General features: G+C 41.3%; 1 protein-coding gene across 6 annotated transcripts in view; it reads left to right on the top strand.

Annotated features, from left to right (window-relative positions):
- The first annotated feature begins 2044 nt into the window (after positions 1 to 2044).
- The window catches only part of LOC106581103 (protein Aster-B), a 70746-nt gene continuing 48936 nt past the window's right edge, over positions 2045 to 23854 (top strand). For all 6 annotated transcript variants that reach the window (XM_045703851.1, XM_045703853.1, XM_045703856.1 and 3 more), the window contains exons 1-3: positions 2045 to 2073; positions 5227 to 5304; positions 7198 to 7224. In XM_045703851.1, coding sequence (XP_045559807.1) covers positions 2069 to 2073; positions 5227 to 5304; positions 7198 to 7224 — 110 coding nt within the window. In that variant the 5' untranslated portion in view covers positions 2045 to 2068. The remainder of the gene's footprint in view (positions 2074 to 5226; positions 5305 to 7197; positions 7225 to 23854) is intronic.

The raw sequence follows: 23854 nt of genomic DNA, 5'->3' as shown, positions 1-23854 counted from the left end.
ACCCCAGATTTTGATGTCAACACAGTCGCTACAGTCCCATTAGTTTTCTTTGCAGCCTCATTTGAATGTCGCTGTTGCGCACATTTGTACGGAATGGGGTTAGCGTACGTTAGCTCTTTAACCTGTTGGGGCTAGGGGGCAGTATTGAGAAATTTTGAAAAAAATATGTGCCCATTTTTAACTGCCTCCTACACCAACTCAGAAGCTAGGATATGCATATTATTAACACATTCGGATAGAAAACACTCTGAATTTTCTAAAACAGTTTGAATGGTGTCTGTAAGTATAACAAAACTCATATTGCAGGCAAAAACCTGTGAAAAATAGATAAAAAAAAATGTGAATTTTGTGACTGTACTATTTAGTGTCATTGTTTTATAGATACCATAGTGAGAAAGGATTCATTTCGCAACTCCTACGGCTTCCACTAGATGTCAACGATCTTTATAAAGTTGTTTGAAGCGTCTATGATAAACAGAGAGCAAATTAGAATGCAGGGAAGTTGACATGCCGTCACTTCATTTTTTTGCGCCTGCACATAAATCTGAGAAGAGTGAGTTTGTCATAATTGTTTATCTAGACATAGGATAGGTTGTGTGAAAATATTACTGATGTTTACTGATGTTTCACGTTAAAAATGGACCAAAAGATTAATGCTAAACAACGTTTGACATGTTTGAACGAACGTAAATAGATTATTTACTAGGTTTTTTTTAGCTTTTCGGCGTGATTTTACACCCCCCCCCACCGCGTTTTGTGGGAGCATACTGAACGCTAACTACTTGGTGTTATTTGGACATAAATTATGAACTATGTCAAAAGAAACCACATTTGTTCTGGACCTGGGATTCCTGGCAGTGCCTTCTGATGGAGATAATCAAAGGTAAGGGGATATTTACAATGTTATTATCGATATTAGATGATGCTAACTGTATAGCATAGCCTATTGTTCTTAGCATAGCACCCCGTTTATTGCAAAATGTGATTTCCCAGTAAAGTTATTTTGAGATCTGGCCATTCGGTAGCAATTACGAGATGATAATATATTATTCTTTGAATGACAATATTATAATTTACCAATGTTTTCGAATAGTAATTTTGTTATGTTCACCGGAAGCATTTCAGAGAAGAAAAAATCTGAATTTTACGCTACTGTAAAATGCTGTTTTTGGATATAAATATGAACTTGATGGAACAAAAAATGCATGTATTGTATAACATAATGTCCTAGGAGTGTCATCTGATGGAGATTGTCAAAGGTTGGTGCATAATTTTAGCTGGTTTCTGCTTTTGGTGACGCCTGACCTTGAATTGAAACTGGATGTTTGTACTTTTGTGGCTATGTACTGTCCTAACATAATCTAACTTTATGCTTTTGCCGTAAAGCCTCTTTGAAAATCGAACAATGTGGTTAGATTAAGGAGATGTTTATCTTTTAAATTGTGTAAAATAGTTGATTGTTTGAGAAATTGAAATTATTAGATTTTTGATGTTTTGAATTTCCAGCCTTGTTAGCAATCCCGTCTCGGGGTTCATTGCTAACCTGTAGCCCCAAGGCAAAGCCCTTAAATTGTATTGTATGCACTGAACTCAATCATTTCAACATTGCGAAAAGTAAATCTGTTACAGAGGAAGTATTGTTTTATTGTTACATTCTTACTCAAGGGTTATTGTGTGTATAAAAATGTGACTATGATCTGTCTGTTTCACAAGGTAAATATTGTAACCTAAGGAATGTATGACTCTAGATTCTACGACTACATTTACATTTTAGTCATTTAGCAGACGCTCTTATCCAGAGCGACTTACAGTAGTGAATGCATACATTTCATTTCATGCATTTTTTTTTGTACTGGCCACCCGTGGGAATCGAACCCACAACCCTGGCGTTGCACAGGGAAGGCTACAGGTAACTACAGCTTTATTCCAAGCTCAAGTGCATTTAGTCGGTTAATGTATAAACATGGTACGACGGCATTAATAGTTAAACTGGCTTGTGTGACTTCTGGACCCCTCTGGACATTCTAAGCACATTTTAGCTGGACTTCACAGAGAACACCCATCAAACATGCTGTGAGTACAGTACTCTAATTTCTGATAATGCTATAGGCTGTACCAAGGGTGAATACTTGGCCATTGTTTAGGCCCTATTCCTTAGGAGTTGGCTGAATTTCTGTACCACAATCCAAGACAATACACTACTTACTATGTGTGCTTTGTCTTACTCAAAACAGTGTTTCTAATCATTCCCGAAAACATGTTTGATAGGGTCTGAAGTTGTCTTAGATGTACTGTTGTCTGTCTAGAGTTTCAACTGTTTCAATGGCAAATATATTCCAGTTTGTATGAAAATCCCAGTGTGGATTGTATATAATTATTTCATGCAGCAGTAAGATTGAATGTGAGACAGTCAGACATGGTATGCCACTTTTTAATCAGAGACTTATGTTATGAAAAAGACTTTTAGCCTTGAAGCAGATTTAGGTCAGATATTTCCAATCTCTGACACAAGGGACGACTCTGTTAGGAGAATATATTGGAGTTGGGTCTTCTTTAAGTGTCTTACCAGATATCAAAACTGATCCAGATATCAAAACTGATCCAGATATCAAAACTGATCCAGATATAAAAAATGTATGTATGACATCCAATAAAGATTTGTTACAGTTTTAGATAAGTCATCTAGTTATACATCAAACGTACCCATTGGTTAGTGTGAGTAACCTACTGTAGTTACAATGGAACTTGTTGTGACAGTTTAACAAGTCATGGTTAGTGTTCAATCTGCATAATGCAATACAGCGATGTGAAGTTTATATTATGGTGTATATTTGGTGTAAATGTGGGTCTTACCATCTCCTCTCAGAGCCTGTAATAACTCCAGTCTGGTCTCTGTTTCCCACTTCAAGGGGGGGGGGCAGTATTTCAGTATAGTGTGTGTGGGGTGTCTGGAAGTGTGTGAGTATAGTGTGTGTGTTTGTGGGGGTCTGTGGTAGTCGCTTCAGCCCCTGTGGAGTCTCTGTTATGAGTAGATAAGACCTGGACTATTTTAGGGAAACAACAGTATCTTTCACCAGGTTTGAGTGTCTCTGTCTGGCCTGTGGATTTGAATATTTCAGAGACAAAACCTTTCGACAAGATACTGGAGATAAAAGATAGCAGTTAACAAGACTTGGAAAGTGTTGCTAATGCAATAGAAGAGATTAGAAATGCCTCCCAAATGCATTTTTAGAAAGGTTATTTCTGATATGGTTTATTGAATAGATTCCCAGGAGCAGATTATTATTTTCCTTTAGTGTACAGGTTTTTCTCAGCTTTAAACTAAGGAATGTGGTGAATGACAAATGTTAACCCTGCTCACGTTTTTTTGTAAGTGGCTATTTCTTGCGAATCAACCACTGTTGATACTTATACAGATAACATAATATATGGTTGTCTTATAGTCTATTAAAGTCATCAATTTTGTTTGGATTGTCTCTCAGAAACCCATCCTGAAAAGCAATTGCTTTGGAATGAATTCAAAGCCCAAAGAGAACCCCATTACCACTACTCTGGCTGCCTCTTAAGTCTGTAATGCCAGTGCTCTCAAAATTCACAGTGTTTTGTTACATCTCCTACAGTAGCTATCATGTTCAAAGCACATAGTGAATCAATTGTGTATGAGTTATTAATGATTTAGTGAGGCCTCATGCCACCTCCAACTTTCATTGCTTGTGTTCTGAAAGAGGCATGCACAACTGTGCAGCATATACACCCCATACACTTGCATAAAGTCTAACCAACACACACATGCACACAAACTCAGAGCAGTGAGTTTACTAAAAACCTACACCTGATTTCTTGTAGAGCAGGTGCAATCCAGGCATTGCTGAACATTTCACTTGGGTATATATCTCCCTCCAACCCTCAAAACAACCTTGATAACTACCTGGAAAACTTAGGCAGAACTTCAAACCTCTGGAGTCATGGACACAACTACCATTTCACAAGGTCTCCAAACACGTAATGATTGACTGTTCTTCACTGAAGCATTATTTAGCCTAGTCTGCAGTTTTAAACTGGTTCCTCAGAGGCAACATGATGAACAAAAAATATTTCAACAGTGACTATACTTTTTAATACCATGAATAAGACTGAAGGAAACATAGCTCTCAGCTTCTTTTTGGATAATTCTGAACATCTGTCTTATGCAAATGTATTATGTTGTAAAACTTCCCTTTATGATCATGTTAAAGGCAATGTCACAGAGTTCTTTGAAAGTGATCATCCTCAGATGTCTGACCATTTCTCCATGTCAGCTACCTACAGGTAACTGCCAAAATAAAGGAAACACTTGAGTAAATGAAGGATACAAAGTATATTGAAAGCAGGTGCTTCCACACAGGTGTGGTTCCTGAGTTAATTAATCAATTAACATCCCATCATGCTTAGAGCCATGTGTAATAATGCCCAGTTGCCAATTATTTTTGCTACCATGACTAGAAGAAGAGACCTCAGTGACTTTAAAAGAGGGGTCTCAAAAGAGCACAGGAAGTTTAAAGTGTGTGTGTGTTCAATTGAACACTTATGGTAGATTCTGGAGTGGTGCCTGAGATAGCGTTTTCCATCACCATCAACAAAACACCAAATGATGGAGTTTTTAGTGGAAGAATGGTGTCCCATCCCTCCGATAGCGTTCCAGACATTTGTAGAATCTATGACAAGGTGCATTGAAGCTGTTCTGGCAGCTTGTAATGGCCAATACCCTATTAAGACAATTTATGTTGGTGTTTCCTTTATTTTGGCAGTTACCTGTATGTCTTCAAAGTTTCTGGATGCACTTAATATACCTCCAACTGGGAATCAAATCAGTACTTCACACAGAGATCGAATGGGATTAATGGGTAGCCAAGCAGCACAGCAGGACTGATGGGATTCTCTTAAGTGCCACAGTATAGTTGAACATCTCTACCACAGAAACTTTATCTCTGTATGACTCATGATCAGTGTTTGTGTGTGTCTTGTAGGGCCATCTAGTGGTTATAACTAAGAAGTGTATATATACTGTGGTATTACACGTACTGAAGTTCGCATTCTCAGGACACAGAATCGCCGTTGCAGTGAAATTCTCTATGAATGCACCTGAAGGAGTGGGTAGGGCAACATCGTATGTTTTGACTGGATTTATTGTGTGAGTATTTGTGTGTGACTGACATGTGTTCCTCTCTGTTGTGTTCTGTCACCCAGCAGCCAGCAGAGCAGCCAGCAGAGTAGCCATGACGATGACTCCACTCGCTTCCTGACTCCCTTCAACCTAGAGGAGAGGTAAATTCAAGAATATTCTGAATTTACTTGTATGTGTATTCTATGTGTTTTGTATTCTACGTTTTGTATGTATGCAAAAGTATTGAATCGTTTGTCTGGTTTGATGAAAGGGGAGAGCGCTGACGGTATGAATCAGGATGCTCAGGAAATGACTGTATTCACCGTCTGCTCCTTAAACTGCTGCTTTTTCACCACTAGATGGCAGTTGGTCCTCAGCACTGCGAGGCACTGCTGCATCTGGATTGGAACACCCATTATTGACCATTTAGATGCGTTTTCCATGTTGTTGGTAATGAGTGCAATGAACATGTTCTTCTTTGGGGCATGTCAGTCTTCAGTTTAGTCATTTGTAATCCTTTCAATTTGTGATATAAGGTAAGGATTCAAGGCACTTGATGTTATCTTCACTGAGTGACCTGTGGTAATTAAGCATGCTAAATTTACTAGCAGTTGTAATTCACATGTTAGTCGCAGTGCTTCAAATGTGAGTGAGAACATACTTTTCCTTAATGTGGGAACCTACCTCCTCTCCCTCTCTTGGGCTGTGTGTGAGTGGGTGGATGGCTGCAGCTCCATCTTTATATTACCTCTGTCAGCGGTGGGGATATACAGCAGCGTTCTCAGGGACCACAAATGTCAGGCATGGGAAGTAAATCAGACAGAGAGCAGAGCGTGGTGCCTGCCTGCCTGCCTGCCTGCCTGCCTGCCTGCCTGCCTGCCTGCCTGCTGGCCTGGCGAGAGAGAGGATCATACCTCAGCTATGAGATACCACATCAGGAGGAACTCAATGGCCTGTAGCTCATTCTGGAGAGAGGAAGGGCTGTTTGAAGCTTCCAAAGGCACCTGTCATATCTGCCTCTTTCCAATGCTGTGTCTTTGTAATGAAAATGGATTCGTCATACTGTGGTTTAGTGGTGAAAGAAAAAGATTAGACATTCAAACAAATCGCAGCCAAATTGACTGTGAGGAAGCTTAAAGCAGTGATAATGGCTTTGAGTAAAATGAAATAGAGTAGTAACCATTATTGAAAAGTCAGCAGCCTGAGCTGGTGCTGTTGGAATACCCCCTTTATATCTCTCTCTTTATTTCTCTCTCTCTTCTATAGTATCTACAGTAGACCACAACATTCTACTCTCCCTTTCCTATCTCTCTCTCACTCTCTCACTCTCTCCTGCTCCCCTCTCCTCTCCGTACTGCTCTTTTTCTCTACAGTTTTTCCCGCGCTATTTCTCTGTGTACTGCTCCGAATAGGAACCTTACGTTTGACCTTATGGGATTTGTCCTGCATGCTACTCTTTTCTCTCTGCTTGTAATAACTGGCTACTGCTGCTGGGGGTTAAACGGTCTGTACCCAGCTTTAGAGGGCATGGAATGTCATGTCTCCTCTGCAGGTATATTTAATGTCTGCTCTGGATGTTCTCGATGGCTATCTGCAGCAGTATGTTTGGTCACAGTGCAGCTACAGCATGGCACAGGCTAGCTGGCTTACCGGTAGGCTAGCTGGGATGCCGGTGGCAGTGTGTGGATGTTCTGGTGTCATAGGAGCAGGCTAGGTTATTAGCATTAGTATTCATTGCACGAGCTTAAGCGGTTTTGCCTCAACAAGTGGATTTTGTGGTTTGTTGTCTTTGCTTACAAGCTTACAAGATTACCCAGGATGACCTCCTCTTCTCTCATTGTTTTGGTGCCTGTTGTAGAATGCTGTGATTGGACAATAACTGTTGATTATGCAATTTTTCTCAGGATAATTTTGAGGCTTTGGTCACAGCCCGACCCCACTGTTAGATAACAAGATGAGAGACAATGACTTGTCAAGCTATTCACCTGTATGAGTGAAGTATATGAGGATGCCCCTGTGTGTGACATCTGCTGTCTCTATTCTCTGCCTTCCAGGTCTGACAGTGCAGCGGACAAGATCAGGTAAGCCTGCACTCTAACTTATACGTCCTATTCTCAGCTGGGTGGTGGATCCTGTGCTGTGGGTTTATGGTGTTGTGTATAGGTTGTGGGGTTACGGTGTGGTGTATAGGATGTGGGGTTACGGTGTGGTGTATAGGTTGTGGGGTTACGGTGTGGCGTATAGGATGTGGGGTTATGGTGTGGCGTATAGGATGTGGGGTTATGGTGTGGCGTATAGGATGTGGGGTTATGGTGTGGTGTATAGGATGTGGGGTTATGGTGTGGCGTATAGGATGTGGGGTTACGGTGTGGTGTATAGGTTGTGGGGTTATGGTGTGGTGTATAGGATGTGGGGTTATGGTGTGGGGTTATGGTGTGGTGTTTAGGATGTGGGGTTATGGTGTGGTGTATAGGATGTGGGGTTATGGTGTGGGGTTATGGTGTGGTGTATAGGATGTGGGGTTATGGTGTGGTGTATAGGTTGTGGGGTTACGGTGTGGTGTATAGATGTGGGGTTATGGTGTGGTGTATAGATGTGGGGTTATGGTGTGGTGTATAGATGTGGGGTTACGGTGTGGTGTATAGGATGTGGGGTTACGGTGTGGTGTATAGGATGTGGGGTTACGGTGTGGCGTATAGGTTGTGTGGTTATGGTGTGGTGTATAGGTTGTGGGGTTATGGTGTGGTGTATAGGATGTGGGGTTACGGTGTGGTGTATAGATTGTGGGGCTAGATCAAACAAATGTATTTAAAAGCCCTATTTACATCAGCTGATGTCACAAAGTGCTGTACAGAAACCCAGCCTAAAACCCCAAACAGCAAGCAATGCAGGTGTAGAAGCACTGGGTTAGATGGTGTGGTGTATAGGAACCTGCTGTCCTGTCACCCCATGGACCCCAGCCCGCCCACCCTGCATGTGACAGATGGCTTTGTCCCTGCTGACTGAGGTGTCTGAATACACTTTACATTTGGAAAGGCGAGTCGTGAATACAGTTGCAAGCCATGGAATGTCATTGTTTGCTTTTACTGGACAAACAACATCAGTCACAATGTGGGACACAAACAGGGCTTTGTTAGTGGACAGCAGGTTGCTGTGATTCGTCTGTTAGCTACTCTGTTTGGTCGGGTTTGAAGGTCTGTGTGCAGTCACTTCATTCTGAAGGGTTTTTAGACAGTTACACCTGTGGAGACACTTGCCAGGTCTGGGTAACACTGTTTTTATGACACAAGCCCAAAAGGTGAGTGATAGTATTGTAATGGGGAGGTATGAGAAATGCATGACGGTTTTGATTTGTATGTGCAATATGGTAGTTGTCTTTGTTCATCTGTCATTACTCATTGTGTATGTGTGTAGGAGGGGAACCTGCTATCCACACACAGTTCACAGTTTGGTAGGTCTGTCAGCAGTGTGTTGTTTTAGTATGGATTTGTGTGTATGTGGGATGACTGGTTGTTGCTGTGTTAAGGTTGGGATTGCTGATTTAAGTGATATTGTTTTTTAGGTAGAAAGAGGGTTGTAAGGACAATGTTGATGTGTTTGCAGTTGAAGCTGCTAAAAACACAGGGAGCTGATCCTCAGTCCCTCATCATTCTTAGGCACGTTTGAGGTACTTTGTCTGGGGTTACCATGGTTACTTACTTTATTGAGGTGACACAGATATACACTACCGGTCAAAAGATTTAGAACACCTACTCATTCAAGTTTTTCTTTATTTTTACTATTTTCTACATTATAGAATAATAGTGAAGACCTCAAAACTATGAAATAACACATATGAAATCATGTAGTAACCAAAAAAGTGTTAAACAAATCTGAATATATTTTATATAGCCACCCTTTGCCTTGATGACAGCTTTGCAAACTCTAAGCATTCTTTCAACCAGCTTCACCTGGAATACTTTTCCAACAGTCTTGAAGGAGTTCCCCACATATGCTGAGCACTTGTTGGCTGCTTTTCCTTCGCTCTGCGGTCCGACTAATCCCAAACGATCTCAATTTCGTTGAGGTCGGGGGATTGTGGAAGACAGGTCATCTGATGCAGCACTCCATCACTCTCCTTCTTGGTAAAATAGCCCTTACACAGCCTGGAGGTGTGTTGGGTCATTGTCCTGTTGAAAAACAAATGATAGTCCCGCTAAGCCCATACCAGATGGGATGGCGTATCGCTGTAGAATGCTGTGGTAGCCATGCTGGTTTAGTGTGCCTTGAATTATAAATAAATCAGACAGTGTCACCAGCAAAGCACCCCCACACCATAACACCACCTCCTACATGCTTTATGGTGGAAAATACACATGCGGAGATCATCCATTCACCCACTCCACGTCTCACAAAGACACGGCGGTTGGAACCAAAAATCTAGATTTGGACCAAAGTACAAATTCCCACCGGTCTAATGTCCATTGCTCATGTTGCTTGGCCCAAGCAAGTCTCTTCTTCTTATTGGTGTCCTTTAGTAGTGGATTCTTTGCAGCAATTTGACCATGAAGGCCTGATTCATGCAGTCTCCTCTGAACAGTTGATGTTGAGATGTGTCTGTTATTTGAACTCTGTGAAGTGTAGTATCTGTGATCTACATCTGTTTCTATTAGTTACTATGCTGTTACTAAGCAGTAATGTATTATGGCAGTGTTATGTTACTACACCTAATAGTAAATGCACATGCGCGCTATTGGGCCGGGGGCTGTTGAGCACGAGAGGTTTTGACTAAACGAAACTAACTGTACTCCCGTCTCCTGCCTGGTCATTTCTCCACAACACAAATATTACATGAAGCATTTATTTTGGCTGCAATTTCTGAGGCTGGTAACTCTAATGAACTTATCCTCTGCAGCAGGGCCAAGGTGTTCACTCTGGACACATGGAAAAAAGAAGCAGCATACATTTCTGAACTCTTAACCAATGGGCCTTTACATCCGTGAATCTGTATCAATAATTGTCACTATTTCTGAGGCTATATGATGTATTGGTCAGTAGATTTACTATGTAATATTAATGAATTGGTTTTTATCTCATGATTTATTTTACATGCTATCAGATTGCCGGTGAGGGGGGGGATCTTTAAAAATCTATCTGTAAATGTATTGTATAAATCCTACAAATTGAAATAATAAAAAGTTTATGTAAATATATATATTCACATTTACTTTTTTCATCTCTTGTTGTGTTACAAAGTGGGATTCAAATGGATTTAATTGTTGACAAAAAATGACAATCTACACAAAATACACTACTGTTAAACCTCTTACATCTAGACGTTCCACTAGCGGAACACCGCTCCAATATCCAATGATAGGGCGTGGCGGAAATACAAACTCCTCGAAAATCCGAAAACTTCAATTTTTCAAACATTGACTATTTTACACCATTTTAAAGACAAGACTCTCCTTTATCTAACCACACTGTCCGATTTCAAAAATGCTTTACAACGAAAGCAAAACATTAGATTATGTCAGGAGAGTACCCAGCCAGAAATAATCAGACACCCATTTTTCAAGCTAGCATATAATGTCACAAAAACCAAAATCACAGCTAAATGCAGCACTAACCTTTGATGATCTTCATCAGATGACACTCCTAGGACATTATGTTATACAATACATGCATGTTTTGTTCAATCAAGTTCATATTTATATCAAAAACCAGCTTTTTACATTAGCATGTGACGTTCAGAACTAGTATTCTCACCGAACACTTCCGGTGAATTTACTAAATTACTCACGATTAACGTTCACAAAAAACATAACAAATATTTTAAGAATTATAGATACAGAACTCCTTTATGCAATCGTGGTGTCCGATTTTAAAATAGCTTTTCGGTGAAAGCACATTTTGCAATATTCTGAGTAGATAGCCCGGCCATCACAGGCTAGCTATTTTGACACCCACCAAGTTTGGTACGCACCAAACTCAGATTTACTATAAGAAAAATTGGATTACCTTTGCTGTTCTTCGTCAGAATGCACTCCCAGGACTTCTACTTCAACAACAAATGTTGGTTTGGTTCCAAATAATCAAAGTTATATCCAAATGGCGGCGTTTTGTTCGTGCGTTCAAGACACTATCCGAAGGGAAACGAAGGGTGACGCGCCGGCGCGTTTCGTGACAAAAAAAATTCTAAATATTCCATTACCGTACTTCGAAGCATGTCAAACGCTGTTTAAAATCAATTTTTATGCGATTTTTTTTTTGTAAAATAGCGATAATATTCCGACCGGGAGTCGTTGTTTTCATTCAAAGACTGAAAATGTAAAATGGACTCTTCACGTGCACGCGCGCGCCCGTCTCATTGTTCTCAGATCGACCACTATCCAAATGCACTACTGTTTTTCAGCCAGAGACTGCAGTCATCATTCAACATTCTGGCGCCTTCTGTGAGCCTATGGGAGCCTTAGAAAGTGTCACGTTACAGCAGAGATCCTCTGTTTTGGATAGAGATGACAAAGAAGGCCAAGAAATGGTCAGACAGGGTACTTCCTGTACAGAATCTTCTCAGGTTTTGGCCTGCCATTTGAGTTCTGTTATACTCACAGACACCATTCAAACCGTTTTAGAAACTTTGGAGTGTTTTCTATCCAAAGCTACTAATTATATGCATATTCTAGTTTCTGGGCAGGAGTAATAACCAGATTAAATCAGGTACGTTTTTTATCCGGCCGTGAAAACACTGCCCCCTATCCATAACAAGTTAAAGTGGAATAAAAATTCCAACATTTTGCAAAAAAATGTATGTAAAACAAAACACCTTTGGCAGCTGTGAGTCTTTCTTGGTAAGTCTCTAAGAGCTTTGCACACCTGTATAGTACAATCTTTTTTGGCATATATATATATATATATATATATATATATATATATATATATATATATATATATATATATATATATTTATTATTATTATTATATTTTTTTTTAATTCTTCAAGCTCTGCCAAGTTGATTGTTGATCATCACTAGACAGACATTTTCAAATCTTGCCATAGATTTTAAAACCGATTTTTAAGTCAAATCTGTAACTATGCCACTTATTCTATGTTGTCTTGGTAAGCACCTCCAATCTCCCAAGCTGGCATGGAATACCCATACTAACATACTGTATACTACATATTTAATGAGTATATACTACATACTGTAAGCGAACAGTATAATTTCAGTTGAGCGTACTAGCGCTTCACCTGTCTAACGGAAGTTGATGCCGTTGCTATGCAACCTCTTGCTAGCTTGTTAGCATAACAAATGACTAGCAAGATATTTTACGATTTCAGGTGTGTATATAATTTCAATCTGGAGTGCCAAAGTGCACTCCGAGTGTGCTCTGGGCATTAGTAAATCCAGAGGGTTGTCAGATTGTCCGTAAATTCATAGAGTTTTGCTCTCTGAGTGTTCAGAGCGCATACTGGATGCTCTGGGGTGCGGTTGTAAATTTCAGAGCACTCTTGTCAGAGTGTGCCAGACAACAGATTAACTGATGAATCTACGAACGCTCAACAACACCCGTTGGGCTCCCGAGTGGCGCAGCAGTCTAAGGCACTGCATCTCAGTGCAAGAGGCGTCACTACAGACCCTGGTTTGATCCCGGGCTGTATCACAACCGGCTGGGAGTCCCATAGGGCAGCACACAATTGGCCCAGCATCTTCCGGGTTAGGGGAGGGTTTTGCCGGGATAGGCCATCATTGTAAAATAGGAATTTGTTCTTAACTGACTAGCCTACATAAATAAAAGTTAAATAATAAATAAATATGGCCTGTGTCAGTAAACTTTGGCAAAAAAAGTGTAATTAAATTGTTGCCAGCAGCACAGTTACAGTCACCAACGCTCTGGATGACACGAAAACAGCCTAACCACCTCTGTAAGGGCGAGTAAAATGGTCAGAGTGAGGTGTTCTATCATTTGTATCTGGAAGTAGCTAGCAAGCTAGCCAACATTAGCCAGTTGGCTTGGGTGCTTGACTGCCGTTGTAAGGTCAGAATGCACGGCAGTCAAGCATTTTTGAATGAGCTACTCATTCAAAATCATGTTAAACACTATTATTGCACACAGAATGAGTCCATGCAACTTATGTGACTTGTTAAGCACATTTTTACTCCTGAACTTATTTAGGCGTGCCATATCAAAGGGCTTGAATACTTATGACTCAAGACATTTCAGATTTTCATTTTAATTCATTTGTTAAAATTTATTTTAAACATAATTCCACTTTGGCATGAGGTATTGTGCGTTTTGTGTGCTTTTCTATAGCCGATTTAGGTGTACCTTCATGTCAAATATGGCAACTCAAAATATTGAAACTTTGTTTTGGCATATCTCATGCTATTATACAACACAGGATGGAAACCATGTGTTTGAACATTTCAACCTTACCTCAAAGTGGTGCAGAAGATTGCACTATTCAGATGTAAAACCCCAAATATTGCTATGCCATGTAAAGTATATTTTACACCACTCAGTGCCTGTCCTCAGTGTCTCACCCAGCTCATAAGCATCCAGCTGTAATGACAGACAGTCATGGTTAAGGCAGATAATTGAGAGCATCTTCATGCGTTATTGAGAAGGGTAGTTTCAGAACCACAGGAAGTGCCTTTTGTCTTCCTATGCTGTGCAATAGGGCTCTCAGTTCTGTGGTTATTTACCCTGCACTGAGACCAGAAGACTGGAGCACTAATGCCTTGGTGGTCATGATTCACACAACAATGTCTAGCGATCAATATTTCATTGGTTGTATTGGCCATTTAGTTGGCCAAAGTGTGGCGAGGTCAGTACAGGTGCATCAAAGCTGTGACCGAGAGACAGAAGTTATTTTTCAATCTCAAGGTCATCAGACTGTTAAACAGCCATCACTAACACAGAGAGGCTAACACAGACAGACTTGAAATCATTGTCCACTTTAATAAATTGATCACTAGTCACTTTAATAATGACATTATAATGTTTACATATCTTGCGTTACTCATCTCATATGTATATACTGTATTTTATACCATCTATTGCATCTTGCCTATGCCGCTCTGTCATTGCCAATCAGATTCCTCCCTGATGGTATTCCCATGATGGATCTGCCTGTACTTCTCAGCATTGAGAAGACCATTGATTCTAACCAAATACACAACTCCATTTGCAGAAATGCAGCCCCAAACTTGCAAGGAACCTCCACGATGCTTCACTGTTGCCTGCAGACATGTGCTGCTGTCCAGCCCTTCGGCGAACAAACTGCCTTCTGCTACAGCCAAATAGTCCATCAGTCCAGAGCACCTGCTGCCATTTTTCTGCACCCCAGTTCCTCTGTTTTTGTGCATAGTTGAGTCACTTGGCCTTGTTTCCACGTCGGAGGTATGGCTTTTTGACCGCAAGTCTTCCATGGAGGCCACTTCTGACCAGACTTCTCCGGACAGTAGATGGGTGTACCAGGGTCCCACTGTTTTCTGCCAATTCTGAGCTGATGGCACTGCTGGACATCTTCTGATTGTGAAGGGAAGTGTCTTTCATCTGCTGCAGTAAGTTTCCTTGGCCGACCACTGCGTCTACGGTCCTCAACGTTGCCCGTTTCTTTGTGCTTCAAAAGAGCTTGGACATCTGGAAACCCCTGTCTGCAGGGGCGGAAATCCCGGGGGGACGGGGGGGACACGACCCCCCCATCCTGGGAAAAATATGATTTGTCCCCCCCAATATATCACTGAAACATAACTATGTAATTTAAATAATATTAATAATACGCAATGAAAGCAATTGTGCTGATTATAGACACTTAATAGCGCGTTTTTAAGTTTCAAAAGATTGCGACCCCCCCCCCCCCAGCCCTTTGCCTCACAATGGTTTGATCCACTGCCAGTTCCTTAGCTTGCTACGTAACTGCCGTGAGGTTCATCCAGTCAATCGCGCACACACACACTAGCTGTATATGCAGAGCTAGCGTGCAAATATTAACTATTAAGCTAGCTTGTACCTATTCCATTTATGTGGCGTCGTCAAAGATGGAATCAGCATGCAGATAATGTAAGTTAGTGCTTCAAAGTCCCTGTGATAAGGTTAGCGATAAACTGAAGTCCAAACTGAACAGAACTACACTCTCTTCTACCATTGTCTTAAATATATTTAATGGTCTCGTTGCAAAAGCTAAATTGTCGCAAGGGAACTTTTATTTATTTATTTATTTTATTTCACCTTTATTTAACCCGGGTAGCAAAGATTATAGCAAACACCACTGAAACTGAATTGGTGCTCGCTAGCTTTGCAAATTCAGCTATTGTTGGAAGCCAGCCAATATGAAACAAACTATTAAAATTACAAAAGGTTGCAGCATATGTTGTGTAAATGGTGAACTCATACAGCTGTCAACTCTTGTCATTTTAATCCGTTTCACATTTGCTAGCTACCTTTTAGATCGAAGCCCATATAGAATGATTGAAGATGATAGAAGCCCATCTCCTACTGTAAATAACCTACACACTGTGTGTGTAGCCAGCCAGGTAGAAAAATAAAAGACGGACATCGGAGTATTTTTCAATACACCAAAACGCATAGTAAGAACCCTAGTAGCCTAATATCTCAAAGACTAGTTGATAAAATGTTCATAAGAAAGAAATGAAATTCTAATGGAAATGTTTCACAATGATGTCATTAGGCAGAGCAGGCAACAGATGGCACACAGACAGCAGAGTTGGGGACAGATATGCAGGGACAGACTGGCAGAGACAGGGAGTCTCAGGTAAGTTTGTTGAGTCTTTGTTTGGCAACATTATGAAAGGTTCTCAATTTTTTGGACTTGTAAAATAGGAACATAATTGGAAAATGCCATGGATACCCCCACTCTCAACTTAAACTGGTGACTGAACTAAGATTTGTTAAAGGCAATGGTATTGCTGTTGTGTAGTTTTGGGTACCGGTAGTTAGGAGTATGGCAAACACCTTATTTCTTTGGTTCCTTTACCATATTACAATGTAGGCTATGTGTTACAGCACTACTTTTGGTGTCCCCCTCAGGAATTGCTCTTGAGAAAATGTAATGTAATTGTCCCCTCCAAAGTGGATATCAGATTTTCGCCCCTGCCTGTCTGCCTTGAAGTTTCTGCCTGCGAGAGATCTTGCTGATGCAGTATAACTACTTTGTGTCTTGTTGCTGTGCTCAGTCTTGGCATGGTGTATGACTTTTGACATTAAACTGTCTTCAGCAACCTCACCTAGTTATCTGAGTTTTGTTGTTCCTCACCCAGTGTTATTCCTCCTACACAGCTGTTTCTGTTTCAGTTAATGATTGTGTTTCAAACTACATATTGAATTGATGATCATTAGCACCTGTTTGGTATAATTGTTTAATCATACAGCTGACTATATGCCTACAAAATCCCTGACTTTGTGCAAGTGTACCTTGAAGAATTGATGCTGTTTTGAATGCGAAGGGTGGTCACAGCAAATATGGATTTGATTTAGATTTTTCTTCTGTTCACTCACTTTGCATTTAGTTAATTGATAAATATAATCTATTAACATGTCTATTTTTGAAAGCATTCTTACTTTACAGCATTTTTTCACACCTGCCAAAAACTTTTGCACAGTTCTGTATGTCTGTAGGAGATACTGTGAGGTCATGACGCAGCTGCACTTCTCCTCCCCATTCCCTCTCTCCCCTCTCTCTCTCTCCGTGCAGTGGAGATAAGTGCTGATGTGCCTATTCACAGAGACGCCGCAAGGCTCCAGTCTAGAGCAGCTTATGCTGCTAATGCATGCCTTGCAGCTCCTACAGCACTGAGAGAGAGAAAGGAGGGGAGAAAGAGAAAGAAAGGAGAGGGAGAAGGAGAAAGATTGATAGAGGAGAGTAGAAGGAAGACCACCCTCATCAGGCAACCACATCTCTGTGAGCCTACCAAGAACCGTCCCACACACACACCATGGCAAGCCAACCAATCAGAGCGTTCGCATCCTTGATCTATCCTCCTTCGTACAACTGCTCATCCACACACAGTTGAGAGCAGCAGCAGCAGCAGCATCCGTGGAGGAGAGGTACTGTAGGAATGTAACGTTACCCATAGAGCACCTGACCTGAGCAGGAAACAACCTCTTTACTGGAGAGTTGTACAGGAAATACAAAGGAAATACTTTAACATTTTTAACAACCATATGGAATTCACTGCAGAAGATGAGAGTCGGATGTTGTGTTTTCAATTTTTACATTGATGGTTATAATGGAAGCAATCAAGTCACTCAACCTTAATTCTTTGGACTTAATTCTTTGGGATGTGGGTTTTAATGTTTCTCAGAAGACCAATCTACTGAGATGTTTCCTGTCTACGTTTAGACATCACTTTTTATGCTGGCATGAGACTTGAGCTGTTTTTTTTTTAGAGCTTGGGTGTGTTGTGTGAGAGGGGACGTGGTGATTGTACGTGTGAAGGCCGGGAGGATGACATAGCAGGCCAGTAGTGTTGTAACAGACTGAGGCTGAGAGAGGGACACAGTGGGACAGAGAGCAGAGCGGGCGAGGCCATGAGAGCCAGGAGAAGGGACAGGATGGTGTCTGTCTGTTCACCATGCACAAAAACAAGGTCAGGTTCTTTGTCTCAATTCTTATCAGGTTTTTACCTATAGTTTATTAAGTCTTGTAAAATTAGTCTATTCTGCTTTTGCTTCTACAGTATTTCCTCTATTAATAGAATGTGGTCTCTTCATATGAGGTTGACATTAGTAAGAACTGTCATCTTATGTGTATAAAAGTGCAGTACACTTTTCTACTTTCCTTTTTCTAAGTGAGTAGTGTGTAAAACTGCTGTGTTAAAGGTCCAACGCAGCCGTTTTTATCTCAATATCAAATCATTTCTGGGTAACAACTTTTCTATTTTTTTTCTGCCTTACTGTGATTATTTTCAATTAAAATGGTCAAAAATAAACAAAAATTGCTTCTTAGCAAAGAGCAATTTCTCAATCAAGAATTTAGCTAGGACTGTTTGGTGGTCTGAGTGGGGAGGGGAAAACTGAAAACTAACTGTTATTGGCGGTTTGGAACTGTCTTTCTTAGTGGTGTATTAAAGAATGTACCGCCTGGTGATGTCATCAGGTAGGCCAAAATTCCATCCCATCAAAACGGGCTAAAATTTCAGGCGGTCTTTTTAAACAGTTCTTATACTTAAAGGGCATTATCATCATGTTCACAATATATAAAACACAGGAAAATCACCTTTTTGACTGCACTGGGCCTTTAAGATGTTTTTTTTCTGCTGATGATGACATTGACTTCTCTAATCTTTTTGTTAAATGCATTTTGTTTCAATATCCAATTAACCTCCTGCAACTGTTTCAACAGCCCCAGTTTCCTTCCCTAAGCACTTCATAACAAACATAATACAGTATGTGGAATTTGATCGATCGTTACAACACTTATCTATGTAACATAATCAGATCAACACTCCTGTTAGCAGACAGTAGCATAAATCACTACAGAACATTAGACAATTATAGATGTTTATAATTGTTTAAGACCTCCAGTGGCGTATAGGGATTTTCCAGGCGGCTTGATGGCCTTCCAAATCTGTACTGGGATCTGTGCTCCCCAGTCGGCTCCATTAGGGGTAATTTGGCTAGATTTATGTTCCCTGTAAAGCTGAGAACCCAGTGCGGCCTGCAGGCACTCCCTGTAACCCCACAGTGATGAATTTTCTACTATCCTTAGGTAACTCTGTCTCTTTTTAATTACGGTGAATGATTGTCACTAATGAGCACATAGAGGGCTATTAGGAGAAGCCCACGTCAGTCTGCCATTACTGCAATGTAATGAGAGGATGAAAGGATTGACCATTTACTGTGAGAGAGGTAGAAGAGTGATTGCCATCTAAATGCTCTATATCAAACACTTCACATTAAAATGGGTCACTTGCTTTAGTTTTCACCTCTTGTAGAATTGATGGAATATGATATGATAATTCTAGAGGTAATGGATTGGTCCAAGTTAACCAGTTTACCAAGAGGTGTTTCTCTGACACCCATAATAATATATGTGTCTTGGTTCTTAGCTAGATTTTTTTTGTTGATTTACCATCACCAACGGTAACAGTTTGATGTCCCCACATCAAGGCCTATTTATTATACACACGAACACACCCAGTCAGACAGTCTATCAGTCACAGTCTCACATGGTTTAAACAGCTCCTGCTACATGCTGGGTGGGCATCTGTCTCACCTGAGATCTCCCTACACAGGTGAGGCTAGTTACCCAGCTAGTCATTCAGTGGTCCCAACTGGTGTATTAATGATATATATGGCTGGTTCTCCATGTCTCTCAGCTCTGTCACCAATAGGGTACTGTACATTTTTTACTAAGGTTTTCCCCTCACTGATCCATCCTTACACATCCATTAGACCATGTGTCTGCAGGCAGGCAGATAGAACTGAGCCTGAGCTGCTGTGATGTGCTGACTAATCATCAGACCTCTGGTGACTGGCTGTAATTCTGTTAAGATCATTAGTGAATCTATCCTGCTGCTTAGGCACTGTAAAACCATATATCTCACCACATCAGAAGCCAAGCTACTGAATGCTAATTGTATTACTTACCGGCACTCATGTACCGGTACATATCCACAGGGTGTACACACAATATGTCATTATGGGCAGAGCCCATCTGTCCAATAGCCAGTTAGGTAATTAAGTTAGATCCCTAATTGTGGAGTAGCAGTGGGCTGGTGATGAAAACACTGCAGGCCCACATGGGTAACTTACCAGGGATACGACAAAACTACAGAGAACTGTCGACTGGCAGATGTGTTCAAAGAGGACATGCCTAAATTAAGTTTCTAAATATCCCTCCACTTTTCATCCCATCACTCTTTTTTTGGGAGGTCCCTCCCAGACTTCATAAATCAAGAGGTGTAATCTGTATCCTATCTGTCCAGACGTGATTGATTTTCCCAAGCTGGCCTAAAGGTTCCATGTATTATTAATTCTGGGGCGGTCCACCTCTAGTCCAGGGGTGGGGAGATATGAAGCACCCAACATCACCCCTCTGAGCCCCTAATTACCCCAGAGGGGCCAGCTCTCTGTGGACGTGGGTCTCTCTCACTCTGCGTACTCGTGGGATGAAAGCCCTGGAGGTCTGGCACTTATCAAAGGATGATCAGAGGGAGCTGTGAGGGTATGGAGGGACAGATCAACCAAAGCAGAGGGTAGAATGTGTCGTCTGTATTGAAGCCACCAATTTAACAATATCTCTCAGGAAAATTGAGCCAAATTATGATTTTTGTCAACAACAAAAAATCTGCTGAATGAATTCACCTCCAAATAACTAGGGGGTTTGATGGAAAATCATCAGCCAGCCAAGCTCAGGGAACCACTTTAATGGGTGCCGGGAAGCCCACTTTCACACATAAGTGAGACAGTGGGAAGTTATGAGTCTGCCTAGTGAGTGGAATCCAGTAATGTAAGGCTCTTATCCTCTGAGGATATGAATTGATAGAACGAACTAAAGGCCACCGAACAAAGTGATTAATGGGAGATGTGGGCGCAGCGCCTCATGTTGAGTCACTGGTGATAGCGATGAATTGGAAGAGAGAGAGAGAGAAAGGCCTGGATGGATGAGCTACCGGCCTCCCACACACATCACTCCATGGCCTTGGGTGATTGTTTTGTCTGTGTTCCCTGTAGTCAGTGGGCACTAGAGAGAGGCAGGGCTTTCCACCATATGGGTCTTAATTTTTCACACATCCCTTGGTAACCCAGTAGCCCTAAATGAGTTAGGTTAGGATAACTCTATTATTTTGATATAAGTAGATATCACAGAGTTGGCTCTATTATTATAATCTGAATGAAGCCTGTCTGTGTCTCTTATGCCATTATCCACACACACTCTTTATAATAATATAGCAGGAACAGAGCACACATCATCCTCAGCCGTTAAAGATCATGCCGCTCCTTTATCATGTTGAGCAAAGCCAGACAGGGACAATGTTCATATCCTCAGGCGTCTGCTAGCTTGGGCCTAAATAATGGGGGATCTGCTGCATTCTATTCCACAGAGGACCAGGTATACAGATACTGACTCACCGCCAGTGGGCTGTAGTGAACTGACAGAAATCTCATTGTGCTCCCACCCCCGCCCAGCGGCATACTGGGAGTTAGGTATCATGGTTATTGGCCTGTGTGCCTCCCCATGTCCCGTTTCCTCAGCCATATTAAAGTCTCACACCTTCTTCTCTACCGATAGGCCAAGCAGAGGAAGTGGAAGAATCTGATATGGAGAACGCAAAGGTAGGATATACTGTATTCACTAAACAGACACAGGTACTGTAGTTTGTTTAAAAACACTCAAATCAAAGCCTTCAATATTGCACCATTCATACTGTACTGCTTATAATGTATATCCTACCCAGATGAAACACTTCACTCAGCTGTAACCATATTCAGGAATACCACAAGAGGGGGCACTCTCCATAGGGTGTGAATGCCCTAACAGCCCCTGGCACTGTGTAGACCCAATGGCTCCAGTCAGTCTTCACATATCACAGTCTCATTAAATACTGTACTAGAGTTGCTGCCACTTGTCCTTATCTGCAAGCCCATGCTCAGTCAGGTCTCTGTCAGCATTGCATTGTACAGGGACAGGCACCGTGGCTTTTGTGTGCTCTCTCCAGCACTGTACTGCCTGCAGTCAACATGGTTAGCTGATCCAGAGGTGGTCCACCACTGTACTGTATTATATGTCCCTAAGGAACAGGACAGCTGTATCCTAAAAATAGATCTAGGCTAGATGTATTTTAACAGATCCAGGCTAGATGTATTTTAACAGAATGCTTTACCAGAGTTACCTTGGTGCATTCGCCCCACTCCAATTGTCCTGGTGGATTTGTCAAATAAGGAAGCACAACTAAATATGTCAAACCATTGGGGTAATAGATCACCTCTGATATTACGCAAGCAGAGCTATGTAATACGTCTTGTTTGTGTCAGTTTTTGATTTCCATCAGAGTACACTGTAACCACCCTCTTGGGGGTACATGACCTGATAATGATGTAATCACAGCTTTCCATCAATTATTTTCATCCTCTGAGGTGGGATTGTAGAAGGATGTTTTCTATCTCTTTGTAGGTTTTTGGAATGGGATGTTTGGGGCTGCAAGGCTGTTTTGTGGAAGGTTTGTTAAATGATGCTGCTTTTTCACAGTGAGTGGCGTGGATCATCTGCTCAGCTCAAAATAACTCAAGTTCCGTCCTTGAATGTCTTTTGGGGTTTTGTGGCATGACAAACAACAGTAAAATGATGAAAATGCCTTTGTGTGTATGTGTGTTTGAATGAAAACAGCAGGCAAGGTCCACATATGGCCTCAAACAGCAGGCAAATTACACCTGACTTTGATAGTGATGCGTCCCATTCATCTCTATTGCAACGGAGTATTCTTTCTGGGGTCTGGAAAAATACCAAATAAACAGTTGAAGTCAGAAGTTTACATACACCTTAGCCAAATAAATTTAAACAAAGTTTTTCACAATTTGTCATTTAATCCTCGTAAAAAATCCCTCTCTTAGGTCAGTTAGGATCACCACTTTATTTTAAGAATGTGAAATGTCAGAATAATAGTAGAGAGAATGATTTATTTCAGCTTTTATTTCTTTCATCACATTCCCAGTGCGTCAGAAGTTTACATACGCTCAATTAGTATTTGGTAGTATTGCCTTTAAATTGTTTAACTTGGGTCAAACCTTTCGGGTTGCCTTGCACCAGCTTCCCACAATAAGATGGGTGAATTTTGGCCCATTCCTCCTGACAGAGCTGGTGTAACTGAGTCAGGTTTGTAGGCCTCCTTGCTCACACACGCTTTTTCAGTTCTGCCCACAAATGTTCTATGGGATTGAGGTCAGGGCTTTGTGATGGCCACTCCAATACCTTGACTTTGTTGTCCTTAAGCCATTTTGCCACAACTTTGGAAGAATGCTTGAGGTCATTGTCCATTTGGAAGACCCATTTGCGACCAAGCTTTAACTTCCTGACTGATGTCTTGAGATGTTGCTTCAATATATCGACATAATTTTCCTACCTCATGATGCCATCTATTTTGTGAAGTGCACCAGTCCCTCCTGCAGCAAAGCACCCCCACAACATGATGCTGCCACCCCCGTGCTTCACGGTTGGGATGGTGTTCTTCGGCTTGCAAGCGTCCCCCTTTTTCCTCCAATCATAACGATGGTCATTATGGCCAAACAGTTATATTTTTGTTTCATCAGACCAGAGAACATTTCTCCAAAAAGTACGATCTTTGTCCCCATGTGCAGTTGCAAACCATAGTCTGGCTTTTTTATGGCGGTTTTGGAGTAGTGACTTCTGCCTTGCTGAGCGGCCTTTCAGATTATGTTGATATAGGACTCGTTTTACTGTGGAAATAGAAGCTTCTGTACCTGTTTCCTCCAGCATCTTCACAAGGTCCTTTGCTGTTGTTCTGGGATTGATTTGCACTTTTCGTACCAAAGTACGTTCATCTCTAGGAGACAGAACGCATCTCCTTCCTGAGTGGTATGACGGCTGCGTGGTCCCATGGTGTTTATACTTGCATACTATTGTTTGTACAGATGAACGTGGTACCTTCAGGCGTTTGGAAATTGCTCCCAAGGATAAACCAGACTTGTCTACAATTTTTTTTCTGAGGTCTTGGCTGATTTCTATTGATTTTCCCATGATGTCAA

This window comes from Salmo salar, chromosome ssa20, assembly GCF_905237065.1.
Source record: "Salmo salar chromosome ssa20, Ssal_v3.1, whole genome shotgun sequence".
In the NCBI taxonomy this organism is placed as follows: Eukaryota; Metazoa; Chordata; class Actinopteri; order Salmoniformes; family Salmonidae; genus Salmo; species Salmo salar.
This window is presented reverse-complemented; position numbering and strand designations above follow the sequence as displayed.